Source organism: Oryctolagus cuniculus, chromosome 2 (genome assembly GCF_964237555.1).
Source record: "Oryctolagus cuniculus chromosome 2, mOryCun1.1, whole genome shotgun sequence".
In the NCBI taxonomy this organism is placed as follows: Eukaryota; Metazoa; Chordata; class Mammalia; order Lagomorpha; family Leporidae; genus Oryctolagus; species Oryctolagus cuniculus.
The window spans coordinates 114,748,532-114,759,415 of record NC_091433.1 but is presented as its reverse complement, the minus strand read 5'-3'; the positions used below and the strand labels follow the sequence as shown (position 1 = coordinate 114,759,415).

General features: G+C 48.0%; 1 gene segment (V, D, J or C); it reads left to right on the top strand.

Moving 5' to 3' along the window:
• Positions 1-992: 992 nt before the first annotated feature.
• On the top strand, positions 993-7,404 carry LOC103347741 (Ig kappa chain V region 3381-like). The segment is given in 4 exon segments: positions 993-1,067; positions 1,191-1,383; positions 6,420-6,576; positions 7,330-7,404. Coding segments are annotated over 4 exon segments (480 nt in total).
• The last annotated feature ends 3,480 nt before the right edge of the window (positions 7,405-10,884 follow it).

Genomic DNA, 10,884 nt, shown 5'->3' with positions numbered 1-10,884 from the left:
TGCTGGGATTTGAGCTCAGGTCACTATAACTTTAAATCCATTCCATCCACTTGTCTGAGTTCATCCCATGGCAGAGCACAGAGTTTAAAATAACACAGGAGACAAACCCAGGATGGGATAGAACACACAGCTCCTCACTGTCACCGCCTCTCTCCACAGGGACACAAATCTGCACCCAGTCCCTCCTGCAGCTCTGCCCCAGACTGCCATTCTCTCAGAGCCTCCTCAACCCCAGGGGACTGCATGTCAGTGTGGGGCAGGGCCTCCTCTGCATCCCAGACTCTTTCCTCTCCTCCTCCATCCCTTCTCATCCCTCCATTCATCCTACCTCTAATGTCCCTGTAACTACAATTTCTCCCCTCCATGCAGACACAGATCAACCAATCAAAGCCTCCTCTTCCACTCTGGTACTTTGATAGTTGACCCTGCGCTGTCACATACCTGCACTGACAGGAGGTCATCAAGATATTTACCCAACAGATTCTCTCTCAGAGGCACTGTGTGCTCGCTCAGCTTACAGTCAGTTGTTCTCTGTGTGCTATAGAATAGACCCCACGTGAGAACACAGTGACATTGGGAGGATATCAGAGCCCAGCCACTCACTAAAAAGACAAAAGACACTGACTTCACCTCCCAAGGTGTGACCAGGTGTTCTCTAGAGAAAAGGACTTTCTGATACAGAATCCCAACCTAACCATGAATAGATTATACCATCAGGTAGTTCAGTTCACTTAAATTGTTGGCAAATGTCCATCAGGGACTTTAGGAAGTGACGTCTCCCAGTAGAAACATGCGCACTGCAGGTAAACTTGTGCAGCCCTGGTCTGAGCTGGGACAGCTGGAGACACAGCCCCTGGGCTGAGTTCTGAGCTGCCCTGGGCCCTTCAGCTGGGCACAGCCCTGCCCCACCCCTGCTCATTTGCATGTCCCCAGAGCACCGCCCACCTCTCTGGGCATTTAGGCCCAGGCTGCTCCCACCCCATGAAGGAGGCAGTGCCAGGCAAGACCCAGTATGGACACGAGGGCCCCCACTCAGCTGCTGGGGCTCCTGCTGCTCTGGCTCCCAGGTAAGGAAGGCCAGCAGCAGGAACGGCCTCGGGCAGTGTGGCCAGGGCTGCCTGTCTCTGCAGGAGCGTCCTCTTAGAACGTGAGGATGAGTGTGGTCTAAATGTTTTTGTTTCCCTTCTCAGGTACCACGTTTGCCCTCGATATGACCCAGACTCCATCCTCCGTGTCTGCAGCTGTGGGAGGCACAGTCACCATCAATTGCCAGGCCAGTGAAAGCATTAGCAACTACTTATTCTGGTATCAGCAAAAACCAGGGCAGCCTCCCAAGCTCCTGATTTATGGTGCATCCACTCTGGCATCTGGTGTCCCATCACGGTTCAGCGGCAGCAGATCTGATACACAGTTCTCTCTCACCATCAGCGGCGTGCAGTGTGACGATGCTGCCACTTACTACTGTCAAGGCTATTATTATAGTAGTAATGTTGATACCACAGTGATACAAGCCCTAACAAAAACCCCCCAGGAAAGCACAAGTGTGAGGCTGGGCTGCCCCAGCTGCTCCTCCTGGACCCCATCTGCTGAGAGTGATTCTCAGAGCAGCCAGGCTTGAAGGTCCTGCAGGGTCGGGTGGAAGGGGCCAGGCTGACTCCTCTGAGGCTCCCTCCTTTCCTCCTCCTTGGTGGCAGCAGCACAGACATGACCATGTCCCTACTGTTTTAAAGGAAAGCAATTATTTCTGAGTACTCGAATGTAGAACATCATTTGAGATTCATAGAGCAAAAGAGAAAACATTATACGTATTACAATGAAAATATTTTAAATAGTGGTGATTAGAAAATTTTATTAAGATACCAATTTCATACGTATAGTTCTTGTTTTTTTATATGCACAGTTTTTTTTTTATTTTGACAGGCAGAGTGGACAGTGAGAGAGAGAGACAGAGAGAAAGGTCTTCCTTTGCCATTGGTTCACCCTCCAATGGCCGCCGTGGTTGGTGTGCTGTGGCCGGCGCACCGCGCTGATCTGAAGCCAGGAGCACCCATGGGGTGCAGGGCGCAAGCACTTGGGCCATCCTCCACTGCACTCCCGCGCCACAGCAGAGAGCTGGTCTGGAAGAGGGGCAACTGGGACAGAATCTGGCGCCCCAACCGGGACTAGAACCCGGTGTGCAGGCAGAGGATTAGCCTATTGAGCTGTGGTGCCAGCCTATATGCACAGTTTTTAAAAAAGGTTTATTTGTTTTTTTGAAAGACTATGCTTTACATACACACACGTACACACACGCAGTGTGACAGGGTGTCTTTAAGGTTTTCCCATGGGACATAGCCTGCCCTAGTGGTCATAGGTCATCTTGGTTGGTTTCTGAGCAGGGACTGTTCCTCTGAGGGAAACAACTTATAGACATCAGTCTGCTCCTCCAGCTGTAACCGGCATATTTCTGACTTCTGTACACCTGCTGCTTGCTTGATAATTACCAAGGCCACCAAATGTAGTTTCTGCCTTTATACCCCCGCTACTGCAACTCGGGTCTGTCTTCTCTGGACGTGCTCTGTGACAGGGCAGACTCCTAATTTGACTTCAAAGGTCTCGCTGTGTTTTCATCCGTGTGCCGTACAGTATTAGTGACAGAGAGAGAGTTCTCTTCCATCTGCTGGTTCACTCCTCAATGGCTGCACCTACTGAGGCTGTGCCAGGCAAGAGCTGGGACATGGAACTTCTTTCAGGTCTCCCACGTGGGTGCCAGGGCTGAAACACTTGTTCCATCCACTGGTGCTTTCCCAGGCCATTAGCAGGGAGCTCGTTTGGAAGTGGAGCAGCCAGGACTCCACCGAACCCATGAAGGATGCTGGCGCTGCATACCGGGGCTTCACTCAGTGCACAAGGCCAGGCCATCCTATCCAGAGTGGTGAGAGCATAATGCCACTTCCCACCATGTCCTCCCTCCTTCCTCATTCCCATACCCACTACTCTTCTATTTTGTTTTAAGGTCTACACTGACATACTTTCACTCTATAATCACCAGCTTCTCCCTCCACTAAGCAAAGAATTCAACCCGGAGTAGCAGCAAAACCACTGTTCCTCAAGAGTCTAGTCAAGGTGTGAGTCTCTTCCTCCCAATCCCTCTGTCACTACCCGACCGGAGGAGCACTGGCGCCCCCTGGGGGTCACGTTTGAAATCGCGTCTGCTTTCAATCCCTGCTTGAGCAGTTCTTCATTCAATTCAAAATGAAATAGCAAATTCTCACCGAATTGAACCAATAGTAGCATCATTGTTTGCACACAGTGGCTCACAACAAACAGTATCACAATCTCCTAGGCATAGAATAATTGTAAAACTCACACAGAGCCCTTCATGTCATAGATCTCTCATTTTAGTGGGCAGGGCAGATAAAAAACAAACATATAACGTTCTACACCTGCTCCCACTCTGGTCCATGTGAGAGGCCTCCCCTGGACACTGCCATTGCTCGGGCAGGTGGACAGTGGGTATCCAGGTCCACCTAGTGCATCCTACTGTGTCGGGGCAGAAGCAGAGGGAACGAATCTGGCAGTTCCACACTGTGTTTCCTGAAAAGATACACTAATTGTAGTCTCAGTAATGGTCAGATGGCCAAATAGCCCTTCAATTGAGGAAATAGATTCTTAAATTTCCCAAATTGCTGTAGCATGAAACCAGCCAACACAGAGGTCAGTTGAAGAATCAGTGCTCAGACACTGGATGTAAAAATAATGGAGCCCAATTTTAGCAGGGTGTCTTATACTGTGGTGAATACTTATTTCTAATAAAAATAATGTTCTTAAATGTTACATTTTCCATTTTTCAAATATATATATATATATACTTGTAAGACTGAGAATTGACGAGAGGCAAAGACAGAGGGAGAGACAGAGAGACAGAAAGAGAGAGAGAGAGAGAGAATGTCTGTAACCTGGTGCTTTCCCAAATGACTGTAGCTGTGAGTTCACAGCCAAGCAGAAGCCCAGAGCCAGAACTGCCCCTGGGTCTCCCCTGTGGGGCAGGAATCCAAGAACTTGGGCCATTTTCTGCTTCCTCCCAGGTGTGCATTAGCAGGACATGGGATCAGAAGTAAGTAGTAGGGATTCAAACCTGACTCTGATGTAGGCTGCTGGCTTTGCAAGTGGCAGCTTTATCCACTGTGCCGCGAAACCAGCCTTAACTCCTCTCCAGATTTTCTTAAGAAAAACGTGAAAGTGTCTGGACAGAGGTGAGAAGAAAGTTAGTTTTTCTGATGTGCCGGAGGCCAGCTCCAGGAGATTCAGGGGTTCCCGATGGTTTGGAAGGCATCTGCATAGGGAGGAATGAGAGACGTGCTCACAACAAGGCTGTTAGTTTTACACATTCTTCACTATTCTCATAAATTCTGTAATGTCCACTCATTAGTGATCTTATAGAGATAATGATTCTTCTTTACGATAACACAGCCTATTTCCCATCCACTTTAAACCATTGACTTTGTATTATGTGTAACCCCTCCCCCATCTGGATTTCCATAGCCATGTAACAATTTCTTTGAGTACAAAGATTTACTTCATATTTGAGATACAATAGAACAGAGACTCAAAGTGATACTAAAGTATATAATAATTGATTACAAAAATATAGTGGTTATTTTGCAAAGAATCAGAACGTCTACTTATAATAATTGATTACAAAGATTGGAACATCTACCTTTTAATTTAACTGCACTAGTTTTTAATCATTAACGCCCTGCTTAAACAAACCTGTTCATTATACATGTCCTTTCCATATCCCTTCACTACTATTAGTTTCAGTAACTCATTCAAGACTCGCTCACTGATTTTGGTAATTACTTTATGTTCTTTCCACCAGGCCACACAAACTCTGGCACTTAGCACTGTCTGTGTTTCTCTCAGACACTTAAATTGTTAACTCTCATTTACCAGTCATTAGTCTATGATAAGACAGACTCTCAAGTGGATTATAGCAGAGACTGAAGACCTTCCCCAAGGACCCTCTCATCCCTAAATCAGGTCTAACTGTGTACCACATGCCCTACAGTTTGAGTTCCCACTAGGCTTTTACTGCAGGTAACTGAAGCATCGGAGAGGTTTGATTGACTCTAGGAGGATCCAGTCCATCAACAGCTCAGCCGTCAGTGAGGTCATTTGGAGCTGAGGCTGATCCTCAGAGATTTCCCAGAATGTAGGATCTTCAGCCAGATCACCAGGAAACTCTGGCTTTTTTGTATCAATAAATCTAAAACCAGCAAAAGGACTGCAGCTTGTGGTTCTCACACCCCACGGAGACAGACTCCTGCCAACCTGGCAGACAGCCAGAGTGGCCTTGGCCTCTTCCCTGATGTTCCTCAGACCTCTGGTGACTCCTTGAAACTCGCACTTCTGTTTTCATCCTGTATCCTTGACTCAGAACTCTGGCTGCAGATGGGAGAGCCCACCTGTGTGATCTCTCCTCTAAGCACCTGCATTCTCCTTCTGAGTCCTGGTCTCTCTCTGGCAGTCACTTTTTCTGAGGATGTTTATTCTGAGTCAGTACAGAGCTGAGTGTGGGACAGAAGTCTCGTCTCTCAGAGACCATCTCCTGGTGCAGCGGTCTGCCGTGAGGGGATGATGTGAGGGCATCAGAAAACAAACAGGTAAAAACAATGAAATCAGCTTTAAGGTGTAACTAAGTATTCCCTATAAAATGGGCTTTCTCCTCCAAAATCCCAACATAACCATGAATACATTACACCAAATTGTCCTCCAGTTCACTTAAAGTGTTTGCAACTGTCCCTCAGTGACTTTGGGTTGTGACGTCTCCTGGTAGAAACATGTGCAGTACAGGCAAACTTGTGGAGCCCTGGTCTGAGCTGGGGCAGTGGAGACACAGGCCCTGGGATGAGTTCTGAGCTGCCCTGGGCCCTTCAGCTGGGCACAGCCCTGCCCCGCCCCTGCTCATTTGCATGTCCCCAGAGCACCGCCCACCTCTCTGGGCATTTAGGAGCAGGCTGCTCCTGCCCCATGAAGGAGGCAGTGCCAGGCAGGACCCAGCATGGACACGAGGGCCCCCACTCAGCTGCTGGGGCTCCTGCTGCTCTGGCTCCCAGGTAAGGAAGGCCAGCAGCAGGAACGGGCTCGGGCAGTGTGGCCAGGACTTTCCCTCTCTGCAGGAGCATCCTCTTAGAACGTGAGGATGAGTGTGGTCTCTGTGTTCTGTTTCCCTTCTCAGGTGCCACATTTGCAGCCGTGCTGACCCAGACACCATCGCCCGTGTCTGCAGCTGTGGGAGGCACAGTCACCATCAAGTGCCAGTCCAGTCAGAGTGTTTATAATAACAACCTCTTATCCTGGTATCAGCAGAAACCAGGGCAGCCTCCCAAGCTCCTGATCTATGATGCATCCAATCTGGCATCTGGGGTCCCAGATAGGTTCAGCGGCAGTGGATCTGGGACACAGTTCACTCTCACCATCAGCGGCGTGCAGTGTGACGATGCTGCCACTTACTACTGTCTAGGCGGTTATGATGATGATGCTGATACCACAGTGATACAAGCCCTAACAAAAACCCCTCAGGAAAGCAGAAGTGTGAGGCTGGGCTGCCCCAGCTGCTCCTCCTGGGCCCCATCTGCTGAGAGTGATTCTCAGAGCAGCCAGGCTTGAAGGTCCTGCAGGGTCGGGTGGAAGGGGCCAGGGTGACTCCTCTGAGGCTCCCTCCTTCCTCCTCCTTGGCAGCAGCAGCACAGACATGACCATGTCCCTACTGTTTTAAGGAGGGCAATTATTCCTTTCAAGTATTTTAAGCTAGAGCATTATTTGAGATTCATGGAACAAAAGAGATTACACTATAAGTATTACAAGGGAAAATACTGTAAATACAGGTGATTATAAAATTTCATATCTACTGTTATTTTAAAATGTATTTGATGTTTAAATGTATTTGCTGTTTGAAAGTCCGTGTTTTACACACACAGAAACACACACACACACAGTTTCATAGAGCGAGTTCCCTTCCATCTGCTGGTCTCTCCTCCAATATCTGCAGTGGCTGAGGCTGTGCCTGGCAAGACCTGGAGATGGAGCTTCTTTCAGGTCTCCCACATGGGTGCCAGGGCTCCAACACTGGAGCCATCTACAGGAGCTTTCCCAGGCCAAGCAGGGAGCTGGATTGGAAGTGGAGCAGCCAGGACTCCCACCGGTGCCCATGTGGGATGCCGGTGCTCCTTTGGTCGTTGTAAGCACTACACAAAGCCGGCAATCATGTCCACTGTTGCGAGAGCATAATGCAACATCCCACCAGATCCTCACTCCCATCCTCACTCCTCTTCTTTTCCTTTTAAGTTTTATGTGGACACACGTTCAATTTATTACCACCAGCTTAACCTTCCAGTAAACAAAGAGCTCAGTGATGAGTGAGCAGAAAACCACTTTTCCTCAAGAGTCTAGACAAGGCTGTGAGTTTCTTTTTTTTTAACTTTTATTTAATGAATAAAAATTTCCAAAGTACAGCTTATGGATTACAATGGCTTCCCCCCCCCCATAACGTCCCTCCCACCCGCAACCCTCCCCTTTCCCACTCCCTCTCCCCTTCCATTCACATCAAGATTCATTTTCGATTCTCTTTATATACAGAAGATCAGTTTAGCATACATTAAGTAAAAATTTCTACAGTTTGCTCCCACACAGAAACATAAAGTGAAAAATACTGTTTGAGTATTAGTTATAGCATTAAATCTCAATGTACAGCACACTAAGGACAAAGATCATACATGAGGAGTAAGTGCACAGTGACTCCTGTTGTTGACTTAACAAACTGACACTCTTGTTTATGGCATCAGTAATCACCCTAGGCTCTTGTCATGAGCTGCCAAGGCTATGGAAGCCCCCTGAGTTCACTGACTCTGATCATGTTTAGACCAGGCCATGGTCAAAGTGGAAGTTCTCTCCTCCCTTCAGAGAAAGGTACCTCCTTCTTTGATGACCCGTTCTTTCCACTGGGATCTCACTCCAGAGATCTTTCATTTAGGTTTTTTTTTTTTTTTTCCCAGAGTGTCTTGGCTTTCCATGCCTGAAATACTCTCATGGGCATTTCAGCTGGATCTGCATGCCTTAAGGGCTGATTCTGAGGCCAGAGTGCTGTTTAGGACATCTGCCATTCTATGGGTCTGCTGTGTATCTCACTTCCCATGTTGGATCATTCTCTCCCTTTTTGATTCTATCAGCTAGTATTTGCAGACACTATTCTTGTTTATGTGATCCCTTTGGTTCTTAGTCCTATCATTATGATCAATTGTGAACAGAAATTGATCACTGGGACTAGTGAGATGGCATTGGTACATGCCACCTTGATGGGATTGAATTGGAATCCCCTGGTATGTTTCTAACTCTACCGTTTGAGGTAAGTCAGCCTGAGCATGTCCCGAATTGCACATTTCTTCCCTCTCTTACTCCCACTCTTATATTTAACAGCGATCACTTTTCAGTTAAGTTTCAGCACTTAAGAAGAATTGTGTATTGATTACAGTATTCAACCAAAAGTATTAAGTAGAACAAACAAAAAAATACTAAGAGGGATAACATATTAAGTTGCTCATCAACAGTCAGGGTGAAGGCTGATCAAGTCACCGTTTCTCATGGTGTTCATTTCACTTTAACAGGTTTCCTTTTTGGTGCTCAGTTAGTTGTCACCTATCAAGGAGAACAAGTGGTATTTGTCCCTTTGGGATTGGCTTATTTCACTCAGCATAATGTTTTCCAAATGCCTAACAGGGATCACTTTTCAGTTAAAATTTAAACACCTAAGAATAATTGTGTGTTAATTACAGAGTTCAACCAATGGTACTAGAACAAAAAAATACTAAAATGGATAAAGTATTACATTGTACATCAACCGTCAGTGACTTGATCAGCTCCTGTCCTGACGGTTGAAGGCTGCGAGTTTCAATCCTCCCAAACCCTTTGAAACTACCAGACCTGAGGTGCACTGGCTCCCCCTGGGGGTCACAGGTGGAATCGCGACAGTTTTCAATCCCTTATTGAGCAATTCCTCATGCAGTCCAAAATCAAACAGAACATTCTCATCGATTTGAATCAATAGTAGCTTCATTGTTTCTCAGAACTGCACATGACTAACAGTATCACAATATCCCATGCACAGAATAATTGTAGAAAGTTGTGCAGAGCCCTTCATCTCATAGATCTCTCATTTTGTGGGCAGGGCAGATAAGAAACAAACATATAACGTTCTACACCCCTTCCCACTCTGCTCCATGCGAGATTCCTCCCCAGGAGGACTGCCATTGCTCAGGGCAAGCGGGCAGTGGGTGTCCAGGTCCACATAGTGCATCCTCCTGTGTTGGGGGCAGAGGCAGAGGCAGAGGGATCTTATCGTGCAGTTCAATATTTGTGTTCCATGAAAAAATAAACTAACTGTAGTCTCAGTAATGGTCAGACGGCCAAACTGACCTTTGATTGAGGAAAAAGGTTTTAAATTTCTGAAATTGCTGAGGAATGAAACCAGCCAACACACAGGTCAGTGGAAGAATCAGTGCCCAGGGTGCTGGCTCTGTGATCTAGCAGGTCAAGCCACTGCCTGTAGTGCCGGCATCCCATATGGGTGCTGTTTCAAGTCCTGGCTGCTTCCTCAGATCCGGCTCTCTGCTGTGGCCTGGGAAAGCAGTAGAAGATGGCCCAAGTCCTTGGGCTCTTAACCTGCGTAGGAGAGCTGAAGAAAGCTCCTGGCTCCTGGCTCCTTGAACCTGGCGCAGCACACCAGATGTAGCAGCCATTTGGGGGGTGAACCAACAGAAGGAAGACCTTTCTCTCTATATATCTCTCTCTCACTGTTTAACTCTGCCTGTCCAAAATAATAATAATAATAATAATAATAATACAGGATCAAGCCCAGGATAGGGTAGAACACACAGCTCCTCACTACCTCCGCCTCACTCCACGGGGACACAAATCTGCCATCAGTCCCTCCTGCAGCTGAACCCGACTGCCATTCTCTCAGAGCCTCCTCAACCCCAGGGGACTGCATGTCAGTGTGGGGCAGGGCCTCCTCTGCATCCCAGACTCCTTCCTCTCCTCCTCTGTTCCTTCTCATCCCTCCACTCATCCTACCTCTCATGTCCCTGCAATGCCAATTTCTCCCCTCCATGCAGAAACAGATCAACCAATAGAAGCCTCCTCCTCCCCTCTTGTGTTTGATAGCTGACCCTGTGGCTGTCACATACCTGCACTGACAGGAGGTCATCAAGATATTTACCCAACAGATTCTCTCTCAGAGCCACTGTGTGCTCACTCAGCTTACAGTCAGCTGTTCTCTGTGTGCTGTAGAATGGACCCCACGTGAGAACACAGTGCCATTGGGAGGATATCAGAGCCCAGCCACTCACTCAAAAAGGGAAAAGACACTGACTGCTCCTCCCAAGGTGTGACCAGGTGTTCTCTAGAGAAAAGGACTTTCTGATACAGAATCCCAACCTAACCATGAATAGATTATACCATCAGGTAGTTCAGTTCACTTAAATTGTTGGCAAATGTCCATCAGGGACTTTAGGAAGTGACGTCTCCCAGTAGAAGCATACGCACTGCAGGTAAACTTGTGCAGCCCTGGTCTGAGCTGGGGCAGTGGAGACACAGCCCCTGGGCTGAGTTCTGAGCTGCCCTGGGCCCTTCAGCTGGGCACAGCCCTGCCCTGCCCCTGCTCATTTGCATGTCCCCAGAGCACCGCCCACCTTTCTGGGCATTTAGGAGCAGGCTGCTCCTGTCCCATGAAGGAGGCAGTGCCAGGAAGGACCCAGCATGGACACGAGGGCCCCCACTCAGCTGCTGGGGCTCCTGCTGCTCTGGCTCCCAGGTAAGGAAGGCTAGCAGCAGGAACGGCCTCGGGCA